At 42.7% G+C, this 17,756-nt stretch overlaps 1 protein-coding gene across 7 annotated transcripts in view; it reads left to right on the plus strand.

Moving 5' to 3' along the window:
• The first annotated feature begins 286 nt into the window (after positions 1 to 286).
• Positions 287 to 17,756, plus strand: part of samd11 (sterile alpha motif domain containing 11) — a 98,691-nt gene continuing 81,221 nt past the window's right edge. For 2 of the 7 annotated variants that reach the window (XM_036988163.2, XM_036988165.2), the window contains exons 1-3: positions 287 to 1,592; positions 2,772 to 2,863; positions 16,644 to 16,819. In XM_036988163.2, the coding sequence (XP_036844058.2) occupies positions 1,139 to 1,592; positions 2,772 to 2,863; positions 16,644 to 16,819 (722 nt within the window). In that variant the 5' untranslated portion in view covers positions 287 to 1,138. Of the gene's footprint in view, positions 1,593 to 1,734; positions 1,858 to 2,771; positions 2,864 to 16,643; positions 16,820 to 17,756 lie in introns of those variants that run through there. The other 5 variants (XM_036988164.2, XM_090184458.1, XM_036988166.2 and 2 more) reach the window with 3 other exon arrangements.

Here is a 17,756-nt window from a genome sequence, read left to right on the forward strand (position 1 = left end):
TATCAAAAAATGTATCCCTACCTTGGTAGGTCTAACCATCAACTGACATTGAATTGTATTGTTTCAATATGTATTGTTGTTGTAGGCTATATGTACCTGCTGATATGTGAACATGAATATTATAATCATTTAAGAATAGGGAATTATTATAATCCGTAGGCTACAGTATATGTCAGGAAAATGTGACTGTGTTTAGGCTATATTTTGCGCAATAATGACGTCCGTCGCGCACCCCCCTTCAAGTTTTCGCGCTCGCAAAACCTCGGCTGTTTAAATGGGCCAAGTTGAGAAGCGGCGGAGAGTGCAAATCTTGTTTGGTCTGGGTCTGTGAACTTCACCGTGACTTTAACGATATAGCCTACACAGGGTTAAAACACAACTATTTCAAACGTCCCGTCAGTTGAATTTGTTCCACGCAAATACTTTGAAATATCTTGAAAAATAGGGAAGTTTGCAATGCTCAGAAAGCCATAGGCTCTAGTTTTATGGCATATGGAAAGTATGTAAGCAAAGGAGCCTATACCTGCATCTTTTTGTACTACTTCTAATACATCAAACAAGACGTTGTATAGCCAAGTTTTGTTTATTATTCAGGTAGAGACCGTCTTGCGTAATACCAGCATATTGGAAGGCACAATGACTGTAAACCTGTTAATTGCAATAAATAAAGGCAGGTAAAATAAGATAAACCAACATCATAACAATAGGCCTACTGTTTAGAAAATACTAAACTGAAGAGATGTGGGGAAGTGTCAATGATCATTGTGGATAACGTGATGTCCATGGCTAAGGTATGACCACTCCAACGTAGCAGGTATTAGTAGCGCAAGTCCGATTAAAAGTGGTAGGCAGGAGCGCGGGTGGTAGGCAGGAGCGCGGCGAGAACCGTCATGCGAGTGGTGAGTGGTGGAGTGTGGCGGCAGAGAGCGCGGCGACTACAGAGAGCTGGAAACTAGTGAATGGCAATCTGTCGGGGAAGTTCAACAGACCGCTGTCACAGAGCGACACCGGAGCCCTGCCTAAAACAAAGTGGCTCGTCTTCAAGTCTGGGACGACTGACCAACTCCGAAAAGAGGACACACAAGTTGGCTCGGGCTAGCTGCTAATCACTTGTTACCGGCGCTTCGCTCCCAGTAACATGCCTGCCATCAAAAAGGAGAGACTGGATGGGGACGTATTGGCATTGGCTGCCTTCAACCAGTCCGAATACCTGGCCCCTTTAAATGACACCGCTATCACTGTGGTGACCCCGCACCCACCGCAGTACGACCATATTTTCGGACATCACCGCTTGTACTTGGGGCTCCACGACTCGGCACTGCATCACCAGCACCTTCACCATCACCCGGACGACTTAATGTTGGAGAGGTTTTCCTCCATCCCCGACTTTCAGCCGTTTTTTGAGAACGGGGAACCATGCATCGAGGTGGAGTGCGGGGAGAACAAGGCTTTACTATACATTAACAAACTGTGCCAAGGTAGTAAGGGACCCTCAATCAAATACCGGGGCGAGTGGCTCACCCCGAATGAGTTCCAGTTTGTCAGTGGAAGGGAAACCGCCAAAGATTGGAAACGAAGTATACGGCACAAAGGTAGGCAACATAAAACATTATGTATACCTTTTTTTAAAAGTATGTTCATTTTGAGGAGGATACCCAATTTAAGGTTTTTGTCATTGTTTGGTGAGTGGAAATTCGGTTTCCCTGGTTTGGTTCTGCGTTTCGTAGTTAAAGGGTTACTCAGCAGTACACCAACTACAGCGCGTAAGAAGAGAGATGAGAAAAGGCACATACCCTCACTGTATCTTCACAGGCAGCGACCATTCGCAAAACGGGGCGTAAGGAGTCGTGGACTAAGGTGAAAAACGTTAATATTTGGGTACAGAATTGTTTAAACATTATATGGCAGTTGATAGACGTTGCGGGTATCATTCCGTTGAGTGTTGGGTATAACAGAAGGCTAAATGGGTGTTGACATCTCAAAAGACCAGAATGATGTTAGAGACAGGGAACGAAATTATTTGACTTGAAGTTGTAGGCTATTCCTTACACTTTTGGTTATTTTGGGTAGATTATGTTTGCGTTGCAACTATCCAAAATAATGATGTTATTGGCTGGCTACTATTTTGGTTTCAAAAGTTATACATTGGCTCAGACAAAACAAACGTACCAGAATATTTTTATTAATTGATTTATTACTAGAACAATTGATATTATTGACTAACTTTGGGCCTATTTTAATAATGACCGGTTATTGCGCTGGCCGCGTGCGCACTTATTTTAGAACCTCACCTCACCCCAAGTTCTGTTGGGAGAGGGTGTTGCCCTCAGGCAAAACATGCTAGCCGGATAAAAGATAGTTTCATATCTGAGATTAGATACAATGACAATAGCCTACTGTCATGTATCTTAACACACGGGGCTCAACTAGAACTCATCGGTGAAACTAGGTCATTTAGTTTGAAAAACTGGCAATTCCAAATGTAATGTTTATGTTTGAGTTATTATTCAACAATTATCCACGTTTTGTGTTGCACAAACTGTTTTATTGATGTTTATGCGTAGACTCTGTTAACGTATGTTCGCTAGACAAATATATTGTCCTATATAAGGCTCTTGAAGGTCCTGTCATTTGTAATCACCTCCATGTGTAGGTTATTACATGTCATTGATTTAAAGTTGCTGATATCAACAACGGGTCCTGTATAAGTATGGTTTATTTTTGTGTTATAACTCGTTCTAACTCTCTCTCTCACTCTTTCTCTCTCTCAGGGAAAAGTTTAAAGACCCTTATGTCCAAAGGAATCTTACAGGTACATCCCCCAATCTGTGATTGCCCTGGGTGTCGAATTTCGTCTCCAGTGGTAAGATTATGGTTTCATCAGAATTTAAATTTTTACATCTGTTTTCCTTGCTTTATCATTGGTTTAAAACTGTATGTTGCATTGCTGATTCCAATTGTCTGTTGATGACGACTGGGCTAAACGCTTGCTCTAAACTACATTTGACTTTTATTGAGACACAGAGTAAGCAGCATTGGTCTTAAGCAATCTGCCTTTTGTGACAGAATTTATTCAGAATAATATTGGTCTATAATGCTCAATGGTTGGGTGATTACAGCTGTGAGTCTTTCTGGGTAAGTCTAAGAGCTTTGTACACCTGGATTGTAACATTTTAACACATTATTCTTTTTTTAATTCTTCAAACTCTGTCAAATTGGTTGTTGATCATTTTCCATACTTGCCATAGATTCCCAAGCTGGTTTAAGTCTAAACTGTAACTTGGACACTCAGGAACATTCAATGACGTCTTAGTTCGCAACTTAGTTAGTGTATATTTGACCTTGTGTTTTAGGTTATTGTCCTGCTAAAAGGTGAATTTGTCTCCCAGTATCTGGTGGAAAGCAAACTGAACCAGGTTATGCTCTAGGATTTTGCCTGTGGGAACTGTTCAATTTCTGTGAACCCAACTTTTAATCTCCATTGTGTAGAATGGCCTCTTAAAATATGTAAAACTGCCTAGGTAAAGAATTGTGAAATTTCCATCACTACTTTATTTCCCTCACACACTTAATTTTTCACACGCTCTATTCTGTTTCTTTTTATCCTAAAAAACTCCCTAGTCCTTGTCGATGACAAGCATATCCATAACATGATGCAGCCAACCCCATGCTTGAAAATATGAAGAGTGATACTCAGTGATATGTTGTGTTGGATTGCCTCAAACATAATACTTTGCATTTAGGACAAAGTTAATTTCTTTGCCACATTTTTAGCAGTTTTAATGTAGTGCCTTATTGCAAACAGGACGCATGTTTTGGAATATGTTTATTCTGTACAGGCTTCCTTTTTTTCACTCTATTTAGGTTAGTATTGTGGAGTAACTACAATGTTGTTGAGCTATCCTCAGTAATCTCCTATCACAGCCATTAAACTCGGTAACTGTTTTATTAAAATCACCATTGGTCTCATGGTGAAATCCCGGAGTGGTTTCTTTCCTCTCCGGCAACTGAGTTAGGAAGGACACCTGTCTCTTTGTAGTGAATCTGTGTTTGAAATTAACTGCACGACTGAGGGACATTACAGACAATTGTCTGTACTATTATTGCACATATTTAAAGAGATTTTGCCAAATGTTCATATTTTAATACAATATTTCAGAAGAATTGTAATACAAAAAATGATTATATGTGTGTTTACGTTCAACTGGTAAAAGTTGATTGCGATATTATTAAGGGGGAAAAACACCATATGAGGGTATGGTGCTTGGCCTGAAGTTTTCGTTCTGTTGGTTGAGTATTCACTTCTTTATGTCATTATTCACAGATATATACACAACATTGAAATCAACACGGGCTCAAACCACAACATGAAGCCGAGATTGAATGGCACAATTCTAGTCCAAGTTAATAAGTAATATGAATGGGTGACTAGTCAGGCTCCCTTTTGCTAGATTGATCTCATTCTCGTGGCTCTTCTGTCCATTGCTGATGTTCCTCTCCTAGCTGTTTCACTGGGCTGTGTTTTCCATGCCGTCCCCGTACATCTGAGCTAATGGCATTATGCCATGCAGGTTGTGAGGCGTCACAGGTGTGGTGTCTGCGCCAGTGTGCTGGCTTTGAGCGAGCACGTCGCTGGCTCACCGTTGCCGACTCACCGTCGCCGAATCTGTTCACACAGGTGCAGTGTGTGTGTGTGTTTTTTTTTTTATCACTACGGAGTGCATCTGTCATCGCTCCAAAGCTCTAATCTTGAGGGCGTAAGGGGCTTAGCGAGCTACTGAGCGTGGCTACTGCTGATTTTTGTTTGTGAGGCACGCAAGGCAAAAGCGGTTTAGATAAGCAGGAAGTGTTTGAGTGATACAGGTAAACTGGTGACGTTTTTTTTCACAGCCAAGAATAGAGATATACGCTACTACCACATAGGGTTCACGGAAAACAAAATTACAAATGGAATGCATTGACTAAAAAGAGAGTTCGGGAAGAATACATAAGTAGATTCGTTTTGGGGGGAATTTAACATAAAATGTTATACTGCAGCTGAACAGTGGCACAATAAATATTGTCGGGTTGTCTGCAAATTGTCTTTCTTTAAAAAAAATGTTTGTCATTTCTACTGACAGTAAATTAACAGTCATAGAGTGACATGACTCAAGTAACTTGCCAGGAATTGGCTTTCTGAGTCCTGACACAAAAGCCTATTGTAATCGTACTGTTTATAGCAGTGTGCACACCTCTTTGTTGTCAGTGCCTGTTGTTTGCTTAGCCAGAAATGGCAGGCCTTTCTCTACAGACGTGCTTGTCTGATGGCTTGTGATGGTTGGTTATATTCTATCTATTGTTTATGAGCAGTGCGGGTTCCGGTGAATTGTTTTCACAAACCAAGGCTGGGATTTCAACAGATCTGAAATTACTGCTGAAAAACACATTGTAGGCTTACCTATATCTCACAAATGAACACCTTATCATCTTATTTATAGCATCCATGGCACAGCAGAAGGTAATACAATGTAAGACAGCCTCCTGTTTGGCATTCAAGTAGCTGAAAGTGGCACAGGTTGAAAAGCCATGATAATGTTGGATGACAGTATGGTGCTGTTGTGCTGAGTGTGTCCAAACCTATAGTTTTCCCCAGTTTCGCTTTCTATCTCTCTCTCTCTCTCTCTCTCTCTCTCTCTCTCTCTCTCTCTCTCTCGGGAGGTAGAGCTAAAGAGGCTACCCTAGTGAATAACAAACGCAAGCACACAGCACAGCACATAGCGTTGGCGGGTTCATGAGAGGTGTGGAGGAGAAGGGAAGGCTGCGGGGCTTGTCTCGCCTGTCTCGGCGTCTTCCTCCCCCGTGCCGCCTTCCGCCGAATGGTACACACTAGCACTCTCTCGGTGATGAGAGTGTGGCAACGACCCAGCCGCCTGGCATAGAAAATGATCTCACACACATGTGAGATGCGCGCACACACCACACTAATACAGAGCAACTGAACATATTCAAACTGTAACAATTGAGCAATTTCTAGCCATTTTCATTGTTTTGTGTTATGCTCTACCATACTAGACCTATAATAAAGTATACTGTTTTGTTAACAGTTACTGTCACCATTGAGATATATACAGTTTTTGCATGGAAACACTGTGTGTACTGTAGATGAGACAAAGTGATGGTGCCCGAGAAGCCGGTGTTTGGAGGATATATTGGCACGGGTGTTGTTCATCGAGGTCCGGCAAACCATGTCAATAAATCCTCCAAACACCGGCTTCGAGGGCATTATCACTTTTATACAACGGGTTACCAACATACTCAAATAATGATTGACACATTATGATGAAAAAATATATATTTTGATGAATTTATTCATACTATTTCATCCTTCCACGAGATATAGTCCCGACACAAATCTGGGGTTGCTACCCAAGCCAGCTGGTCGTTCGTTCTATCGGTTCGGTTGCTAGAGACGCGACCCAGTCTTTCAGTCTTTTTGTTCTGTATCTATGGACGTGACCCAGTGGTTCGTTGTAAATGTTCCATTGCCATACTGGCTGGCAACGTTTTTATCCCTTGCTTGCTAGCTAGCCAACTACAGCTAAGTTACAGTCATGTCAAAAAGTGCAGCCAGAATAACAGCAAAGTAGACGCACTTGCATTTGTTTAAGCTGTTTTCTAGAGACATTTATTTGGATACATCCATAACAATGAGCTAATGAGGTGCGATATAGCCTGGCATAGAACATGTGCTCACTTGTCAGGACACTGTTGTTCAGAGGAGCTAGCCAACAACACCGCTAACACAATCACTTCAAACAGACCTTTTTTTCAATTGACATTTCTTTGTATATGTCCATAAAAACGATGGCAGCTGATTCGTGATTCGGACTGGCTGAGAAACGCTGCCTGTCTGTCTGTCTCATCCCAACACGTTCATTACTATGGGACAGATGAAGATCCAATTTGAATATTGAAACAATGTTGCAAATGTCGGAGAGACAGACAGCAAAGTTTATATAAATCTCCGCTGTTGAAAACGAAATGTTAGTCTAAAAGGAATGTGAGATAATGTTTTGATGCTTTTTATAGTGGAGATCAAGTTTATAAATTGCTTGGCTGTGCTGATGAGACAGTGGATTGCGCAGTCAGATGGAACAGAGTAAATAGGCAGTTTAACGTCATAGATTTAGCCAGCGGTAAATCTATGGAAAAGACACAGGCTGGAATGCGGTTTTAACCAATCAGCATTCAAGATTAGACCCACCCATTGTATAATTGACAAATGTCTGGTTTGTCTGCTTGTATTTGATATACTGAGGTTATACTGTTGATGTATGACATACATGAATAAAATAGAACATAAATAAAGCCAATGTTTTGCTTGTAGCTCCTGCGTTTAACTGCTCTGTAGAATTGTACTCTTCATATACCCGGTGTGTGTGGTCGCTGTTTGAGAGAGGGTTAAGTAGTGTGTGTGTGCGTGTGTGTGCTCCAGGGAGAACCGGGCCTTCTGTGCTCTGTTATTCCAGCGGAACTGGCGGAGGCCAGGAGGAGAGTACACTCTCTACCTCCAGCTCGTAAAGAGCACCTCCAATCAGGGGCCTCCCCCTCTCCTGCATCCTGACCACAGAGCAAGAAAGAACAAAACACATGCACATATACGCACGCACATACATACAGTGCTTTCAGAAAGTATTCAAACCCCTTGACTTATTCCACATTTTGTTGTGTTACAGCCATAATTCAAAATGTATTTAATTGATTGTTGTCTCTCACCCATCTACCCACAATACCCCCTAACGATAAAGTGAAAACTTGTTTTTAGAAATTGTAATTAAGGTATTGAAAATAAAATACAGAAATATCTCATTTACACAGGTATTCACACCCCTGAGTCAACACTTTGTAGAAGCACCTTTGGCAGCAATTACAGCTGTGAGTCTTTCTGGTTAAGTCTCTAAGAGCTTTCCACACCTGGATTGTGCAACATATGCCCATTATTATTTTCATAATTCTTCAAGCGCTGTTAAATTGGTTGTTGATCGTTGCTCAACAACCATTTTCAGGTCTTGCCATAGATGTTCAAGTAGATTTTTGTCAAAACTGTAACTAGGCCATTCAGGAACATTCACTGTCTTCTTGGTAAGCAACTCCAGTGTAGATTTGGCCTTGTATTTTAGGTTATTGTACTGCTGAAAGGTGAATTCATCTCCCAGTGTCTGGTGGAAAGCAGACTGAACCAGGTTTTCCTGTGATTAGCTCCATTCGGTTTCTTTTTTATATAAAAAAAAATCCCCAGTCCTTAACCATTACAAGCATACCCATAACATGATGCAGCCTACACTATTCTTGAAAATATGTAGAGTGGTACTCAGTAATGTGTTGTATTGGATTTGCCCCAAACATAACACTTCATATTTAGGACCAAAATGTAATCACTTTGCCACATTCTTTGCAGTATTCTTTTCAGTGCCTTGTTGCAAACATGATGCATGTTTTGTAAATATTTTATTCTGTACAGGTTTCCTTTTTTCACTCTGTCAGTTAGGCTAGTATTGTGGAGTAACTACAATGTTTATTTTATTTTTACCTTTATTTAACTAGGCAAGTCAGTTAAGAACACATTCTTATTTTCAATGACGGCCTAGGAACAGTGGGTTAACTGCCTGTTCAGGGGCAGAACGACAGATTTGTACCTTGTCAGCTCGGGGGTTTAAACTTGCAACCTTTCGGTTACAACGCTCTAACCACTAGGCTACCCTGCCGCCCCAATGTCACCATTGGCCTCATGGTGAGGTTTCCTTCCTCTCCGGCAACTGAGTTAGGACGGAGTTAGGCCTGTATCTTTGTAGTGACTGGGTGTGTTAATACACCATCCAAAGTGTAATTTATAACTTCACCATGCTCTAAGGGATAGTCAATGTCTGCTTTTATTTGTATTTTTACACATCTACCAATAGGTGCCCTTCTTTGCGAGTTATTGTAAAACCTCCCTTGTGGTTGAATCTGTGTTTGAAATTCACTGATCGACTGACCGTACAGATAATTGTATGTGTGGGGTACAGAGATGAGGTAGTCATTCAAAAATAATGTTAAATACTGTGCTTTCATGCAAATGAATATGTGATTTGTTAAGCAAATGTTTACTCCTGAACTTATTTAGGCTTGCCATAACAAAGGGGTTGACTACTTATTGACTCAAGACATTTCAGATTTTTATTTGTAATTAATTAGTAAAAATGTAGAAAAACATAATTCCACTTTGACATTATGGGGTATTGTGTGTAGGCCAGTGACAAAAAAAATCTAATTGTAATCAATTATAAACTCAGGCTGTAACACAACAAAACGTGGGAAAGTATGTGAATACGCACAGATGCACACACTTGCACACACAAACGCTAGCACACACACACACACGCACACACGCACACGTAAACACACAACCACGTAAACACACGCAGATCCATGTTAGGGGGCTGTGGGGAGATTACTCTTTGTTCTTATTATTATACATCCCTGCCTCCAACAACAGTAATTCTAGGGTGGTTGAAACTCAAAGAGCCATAGGTTCCCATTTCAAAATCTGATTTTCTGTGTGATTTTTGTTCATATTTCAATGTATTGCACATAGTAACCAAATCAAATCAAATCAAATTGTATTGGTCACATACACATGGTTATCAGACGTTAATGCGAGTGTAGCGAAATGCTTGTAACCCAGTGTGACACTGCCAAGGCGTAGCAGTAGACATTCATTTGATACATGGACTAGAGTCAGTAGTTATTAGGGAGTGATCCATATTAGTGCCTTTCTTATATATAAGACAGGAAGAACAGGAAGTTACCAGTACAATACCAATATAAGTTGCTGTAGATATTGTACGAAGCACGGCGATGTTCAGTTGCAAAACGTTCTCGAACGTTGCAGATAGAAATTCCGTGAAGAGAGTCGACGTGATTCCTTATTCTACGTCGGAGAGGCATGTTTGTTCTACATAGCATATTTATATTTGAACGTTCCAAAACGTTGCATCCTGCTGAACGCACCCTTGGTTATTGCTTTGATATGGCCATTTGTTGGGGACTTTCTATTGGCTGAGTGCCACTGTGATGCTGGGGATAAGCAGGGCTGACGCCTCTGTGTCCCTGAACAGCTCACTCCCCGCAGGGGGTTGGAGTGTGTGTGTGTGCGCATGCGTTTGCACAAATGTGTGTATGTATTTGCGTGAGTGTGTTTGTGCTGTATGTGTGCAGTGTGTGTGCAGTGTGTGTGGGTCTCTGTGTGTGTCCCACATGGCACTAAGGCTATGCTACCATGGCAACCACAGTATCCATCTTTAGGGAAGGAGCGATGCATGGTTCAGGACTCTAGTGTGTTTCTTAGTCAATTGGCCAAATTAGAGAATAACCGAGTCTCTAATGATTTGCTTATTCCCTAGGGGCCTTGCATTTTGGGTAGCCTTAGTGTTAGCAATCAATACTAAAAGTGCAACTTATTGGCAGGCTTACAAGTACTGTAACACACTCCCTCCCTCTGTCTCACACACACACACACACACACACACACACACACACACACACACACACACACACACACACATACACTCAACATAGCCACTTTATATATCTATGAATAATTCCGTCTGCAATGATCCATTACGCCAGTGAATTAGCCATTAGCAAGTGAATTAGCCATTAGCCTGTGTTAGCCTGCACTATCAGTAAGAGGCTAGATGACAGGACCAGAGATTGACAGGGAGAGTGAAGTGTCTGGCCTCGATCAGAGCCCCTATATACCTTGCCTTTCTCCTGTCTTGTCTGTGTGTGTGCATGTGTGTGTGTTTTTCAGTGGGACTGATGGAGTTAGCTAAATAAGGTGGACTGCTTGTCTATCAGTTGTTTGCAGCTGATGATGACAAAGCCAGCAGAGATATTTATGGAACTTCTCTCTCCTCCCAGTATGTGTACAGACGTCTGACCTCATATGATGGCATAGTGGTTGAGTGTTCTCTTCCTCTCTCTGTGGGGCCTCTTCACTGACGCCACACTCTTAGAAAAAAGGGTTTCAAAAGGGTTCTTCGGCTGTCCCCATAGGAGCACAGTTTTTTGTTCCAGGTAGAACCCTTTTTGGTTCCAGGTAGAACTCTTTTGGGTTCTATGTAGAACCGTCTGGGGAAAGGGTTCTACATGGAACCCAATAGGGTTATACCTGTAACCATAAAGGGTTCATCAAATGTTTCTCTTATGGGGACAGCCGAAGAACCCTTTTAGGTTCTAGATAGCACCTTGTTTTCCAAGAGTGTCGTCACTCAACTCAGTGTTTCACACATGCCACAGTATGCAGAGTAGTGTCATTGAATTAAAGATATATGCTATAATGCTATAAATACAGGTTTGCATAAATTTGTTTTTATACAAAAATGCAGACATTGGGGCGGATATGAAGCATTCTCAGACATATATTTTTGATTTATTCTGCAAAACTCAACCTTGCTGCACTCGGCTTTCTCTCTATCTCTCTTAGACACCCCCTCCCTGCCTCTCTCTCTCACTATGATTTTGTCTGGGGAAAGAATGGCAGAGTGGTTACCTGGCTGAAGTTCTCGCGCGGGCCTATCCAAACACAAGAGAGAGGCCCTGGCACACCTGGCTGCACCGCCACTAACCTCCCACCACCGCCCCTTCTCCCCCTCGCTGCCTCTCGCCCTCCTAGAACCCCTTCCCTCCCTCCCACTCGTCCCTCGTCCTGCTCCACTGGGCCGCAACCGCCCGTTCAGCTCAGCGTGTGAGGGCCGAGGGGTGGGGGCAGAGAGAGGAAAGGGAGGACGGTGTGTGTGTGAGGGAGGTGACGGGGGAGGGGGTGTTTGGTTGCATGCCTGTCCCTCCCACAGTGCTTTCTTCCCCCCAAAAAATATTATTCTGGCCATGAAAAACCAAGTGTTGCCTTGCCACTACGTACCCCCCTCCACAAACACACGCTTTTATCACACAGTCTTTTCCACTATTAAATATAGTCCGCGACTAAGCATTTATAAATGTGCCGTATGTACAATATGGTGAAAAGGAGGTTGTATGATTTGTGGGAGGGGTTGTATGATTTGTGGGAGGGGTTGTATGATTTGTGGGAGGGGTTGTATGATTTGAAATCCCTCCCTCATAGTGTGTCTCTAATGTAGCTTCTAAAGTCTGTAACGTACCTTCAGAATTGTAGCTTACTTTAGTGAGTGGGTGAGTAAGACAGAGTGGAGGTCAACATAAACAGAAAAAGGAGTTAAGTGCACACAAACACATTTGTTTGGCTCATTTTTTCACTGGACCTATGTGAGCGTGGCAATGACTGCCCTTTCCTCCTTCCCCTCCTGTCTCTCTCGCTCTCTCTCTCGTTCTCTCTCCCTCAACCCCCTGTCATCTCCTAACCACCCCTCCCCCTCTGCCAGTCCTTGCTCCAAGTCCCCCTGCTTCCGCACACACACACACACACACACACACACACACACACACACACGCACACACGCACACACGCTCACACGCTCACACGCTCACACGCTGAGAGGTAACGGCAGACAGGCGCGTGACTCATTAGGCATTCATCCCCCAGGGAGAACGCTGGGGGGGCGCGTGCGAGAGAGAAAGAGACCGCTGCAGCTGCAGGAATGTCGCGGGCGGCTACCACTGTGTGTGTGTGTGTGTGTGTGTGTGTGTGTGTGTGTGTGTGTGTGTGTGTGTGTGTGTGTGTGTGTGTGTGTGTGTGTGTGTGTGTGTGTGTGTGTGTGTGTGTGTGTGTGTGTGTGTGTGTGTGCGTGCGTGCGTGCGTGCGTGTGTGTGTGTGTGTGTGTGCATGCTGGTTTGAGCCAGTGGCAGGGCACAGCACCTTTTAGGAAATAAGGCAGGGAGAAAAAAACCCATTAATAGCCTTTTCCACAGAGTCTTCATTTAAGGTCTGGAATTAGCTTAGTAAAAAAATACAACATTACTGTTTGCCCACATTGTTTGGTATTAAATATAGGCTGGGGTTTTGATAAAAACAACAACAATAACAACAGGATCTTTCTGTAGTTTTAGAACAGTTATTCTCTCCTTTTATGAATGTATACAGCCTATGTTACTAAAGAGACTGGTGTGTGTGTGTGTGTGTGTGTGTGTGTGTGTGTGTGTGTGTGGTGCGGCGGTGGATAGCCAACGCCAGCATGCAGTTAAACACACACTGGTCGGATAAGTGGTTTTAGTGAAATTACAAAAGCTTTTTGGGACGAATTCCAGCCACAGTTCTTGTATATGATACTCCTACTTTGTTGAAGTCTAAACCTGTGTGTTTGTGGGTGCGTGTGTCTGTCTGCCGGTGTGCACGCGAATGTGTGTGTGTGTTGTTTATGTGTGATGTGAAATACAGATTTCTTGGCTGGAGGACTTGGACCGTCAGACAGAATGTGTAGGAGGGGATATTCATAGAGGTGCTTTTAGTGTATTGTTTATGAAATACTTGTTTCCATGGCCGACAGAGGGTTGACCACACAGTACGGCCGCCTTGAGTGTGTGCGTGTCCTTAAAATAAATACAAAATGTAGTTGTTTCAACTAATTATTCCAGAGCCTTTTTTTTTTTTGTTTACTAAAGTTTTCGGTCCAAGTGATACTCAAACTAAAACAAATTAGTTGGCACAAAATGAACTTGAAAAAACAAGGCAATAATTCAGTCAACTTAAAAATATTTTTCATATGTTTATTCACTAGGAATTATTATCTGGGCATCTTACCGAAAAAAAAGTCAGTGTAACTAGTTACACACAGTGCTTTTAACATACAATGTTTTCAATTTACATACTGTACAGTAATTATCACTCAACATGTTCTCACCTGGGAGTTGAACTCACGGCATTCCGATCTTCCTGCTACGCCACCATGTCTGGTGGATGGACATATGAGACAACGTGAGCAAACACAATTTTAAGTTGACTGGGCCAACACTTTTTTTAGGTAACACTTTGACTGAAAAGTTGAGTAAGCAAAAAAGTCTGTGCAACCAGTTACATATTAATAATAAATACTTGAAACAATGAGCTTTTTTTTTTTACAGTGTGTTTGTGTGTGTGTGTGTGTTTACATATATGTTTATACATGTGTGTATTCACTACCACTTCTCCTGTTGATGTGTGCGTTTTTGTGTGTGTTTATTATGATTGTGTCTTTTTTTTACACTCCTACGTGTACTGCCAGGGGTGTGTTTTGTTTCATGTTTTGTTTTAGAGGGCCCTCCTCCGCGATGCGGAAGTGTTGCCGGAAACAGTGGGAGCCCACCCCCAGTTATGCGTCAGTGCTGCTAAAGAAAGGATAGGGGGTTTCCATGGCGGTATGTCAGGGCCACGTGGGTGGTTGTCTACACACGAAGCCACAATCGCTGTGCTTCTTCCTAGGCAGAATATTCCAGTAGACCAGCACACGATGTCTGCTAAGTAAAACCCCTCTTTACATGCAGTAACAGGTGTGGTATGTGTTTCCATGAACAGGTGTGTGTGTATGTATGTGTGAGAGAGCGTGTGTGAGTTCACAAGACAGGTGTTGTGTGTATATGCGTGTGTGCGTATATGACAGGTGTGTGTCTGTCATATAGCAAGAGAAATCCAGAGAGAGAGAGCATACTCCATACCTCTAGTCCAAGTAGCTAAGTCAGAGGAAGTCGAGCGGGAATAGAAGAAAACTCCTCCACTGTCCTCGCGCAGTTGAGAAGAACTTATACAAAGGTACTGCTCTTCACAGATCTGCCTGTGGAAAGAAGAAAGGAAAAATACTCTTTCGGTAAGACAGAAAAAATAGATTTTTTTTGTTGTTGCAGAACTATGTGGCCCTGCTCATCCTGAGGGATGTTTTCATCTTTATCCTCCCTTTTCCCCCCTCACTCGTTTTAATGTCTGCCACTTGAGAGCCTCCAGAGGGGCTGCACCTGTTTGCCTCTTGGCGAGGCGCCCCTCTGCCCCAGCCTGCCACTCATGTCTTCGCCCCTTGTGGGATGGAGGGAGAGGGGGGGGGGGGTTGCATGTGGTGGAAGGGATAGCTGGAGGGCTCGGAGGCGCCCGGGAGAGTAGAGTGGAGATGTAGGAACTGAGAGAGCGAGAGGGAGGGAGAAAAAAAGAGCGACAGAGGGATGGAGAGAGAGGGTGGGGATAGAGAGAGCTAGAGTGTTTCAAAGCTATGTCCACTCTCTCTGTGTTTATCTGTATTGCCTTTTCTCCTTTCACTCAAATTCAATTATCTCTTTCTTTCCTCCTATTCTGTTTCTCTCCCCCCTTTCCTCCCATTCTGCCCCTCTCTCTTTCTCCCCCCCCCCCCCACCCCCCCATATTTATCTCTATAGAGCCATGTTAATCTGCAGTGACCTCTTCAGGTCACATTAAAGGTCACCCAGCTTCACTCCCAGAACCCCTCAGGGCCACACTCCTTCTTTCCTTTCGCTCCGCTCATTAGAGCTTTGTGGCCCAAAAGCGCTGACCACACCAAGCATAATCATTTCCTGTTCTCCCTTTGCATGACCCACTTATCACTTAGGACTCTGGCTATGGTAAACAATGGTTGTTTAGGCAATCCCCCTATTATGGTTTCTGTGGTAAATTTGATAAGTATGTCTGCATTGGGGTATAATGTAAGTTGAAACATATTCTGTGTCATTACTCGCATCTATAGTTACAAGAAATATCATATAGTAGGCTTATATACGTGTCAGCGGTGTCTCAGCCAGAACATGAAGCCTATTCTTCAGGAAAAGCATATGATTTTGGAGAGTAGTTTTTCCCTTGTTTCCTGTATGTGGTCTATCCTACTTTTAGTCAGTTGAGCACATTTCAGTGGGCTTGTGCACCAGTAATGGCTTGCTTTTTCTAGCACATTGCGAGGACCGTTGATCACACGTGTCAGGTTTCCCATTTCAAATACCAAAAGATAGTTTTGGGGTGGAGTTTTCCTTTAAAATAGTACATTTATCCCTCCATCCCCCTTGAAAAGTAAATACTAATTGACACCCATATTAGATAGCAATAAATGACTTTCTTATCCTTTGATATCATCTTACTTTAATCAGTCTTATCGTGGTGGCTTTTTTAAGGTGTTCATTTTTCTTTGGTAGTTTTGTTTCATGAATAGCCTCCATATTTGTACTTAATAATAACAATGATAATTTTGGAATAAGTTATTGGAATATTCCGGTCATACAAATGACCAATAAAGCTGTTATGTTCAGCTATGGAGCTTGAGCCCATGTGGTACTTTCTGCATTCTTAGTATTGCCTCTGAATAATGCTAGATACTGTTTAGAAAATTGTATGTATTGTAGAACGAATTAATCTCACATAATGATCACTCCTAGTATAAATGTATGCTACTGCGACCGTGAAAGCAGCAACATTGATTTCTGTGTATGACTGATGGGGAATATTATGGTGTCCGCTGCACACCAAGTCAGGTGTTTAGCGTGGAGGAGTGCTTCGAACGCTAGCTACTAGCATGTTAGCACGTGCATATTGTTAGCATATTAAGCACGTGCTTAGTGTTAGCATGCTAGCATGTGGTTAGTGTTAGCATGTTTATCACATGCTTAATGTTAGCATGTTAGCACGTGAATGCTGTTTGCATCAAACTGGAAACCGCATCTCTAAGAGCACCTTTTTCCCGTAGAACCGCGGGCGTTTGGCAGAGAAGCGCACCATCCCCCTGCCCCCCAACCGTGTGCCCAAGAGGGAGCTCTCCTCCGTCTTTAGCAGTGACGACAGCGAGGGTAGCGACCGCGCCAGCGGAGACCATGCCCACATCAAGCAGGAGGATGAGCTGCATTACAGTATCATGAGAAAGAGGTAAGGTCTGGGAGAACTCCTGTGTCTGAATGATATTGGGATATACAAATAACTCATCACTTATGATCTGTCCATACCCATTCCCAACCTGTCTCAATTCATTGCTTTAAGCTTGGTGCTTACAGGAAGTGTTGTGTTGACATGTAATTGTTTTCTTGCTTATCTTCCTTGCTCAGTCTACAGTGCAATGTTTGAGTCACTGAAACACTTCCCACCGCTGTGCAGTATTTTGGTCTTCATCGAGTTGAATATGCGTAATAACCCTTTATAATACTAATAATGCTCTAAAGTACAGGATAAAGTGAGTGCAATAAAATAACAAACGTTCTCCTAAATTTGAGCTGTACCCCTTTTTGCCCTCAGAACAGCCTCAATTCGTCGGGTCATGGACTCAGGTGTACCTAATGTTCTGTACACTCAGTGCATACAAATAGCCGCATGATAAGCCCAAACCCCAGAAATAACTAAAGAACCAGCCCCTTCTGATGGTGGATGGAGATGGTGCGGTCTTTTATATGACAACGGTTAGGGTAAAGGAGGGCTTGAAGAAAGGAAAATACAGCATTGAGGCAGGAACGAGCTCTGATGCATTAGCTGACGCTTATGAGAGCATGATGTTGCTTTGCTGCTACTGCTGTTGTCAGTATTGTCCAAATACAGTATGAGAAATATACTTATATCAAGCTGTCTCTTCCAAAACTTCTTGTCCTGAAAATCTCAAAGACTGAATACCTTTGCCATAAACTGTGTTTCAGACATCAGTACCACAGGAGCTTCAGATAATAGTCAGAAAGTCATCTCAAACAGACGTTATGGGTAGTTTCACCTCAGTGGGGATTTTTTCCTGGTTTCAAAGCTGTACATCACTCTCTTTTCAACTCATGCCATGACCGGGTAGAAAATGAGCAGGTAATCCAGTCTGTTACAGTACGCCAGT

This window comes from Oncorhynchus mykiss, chromosome 9, assembly GCF_057628025.1.
Source record: "Oncorhynchus mykiss isolate SJ-2025 chromosome 9, ASM5762802v1, whole genome shotgun sequence".
NCBI classification, from domain to species: Eukaryota; Metazoa; Chordata; class Actinopteri; order Salmoniformes; family Salmonidae; genus Oncorhynchus; species Oncorhynchus mykiss.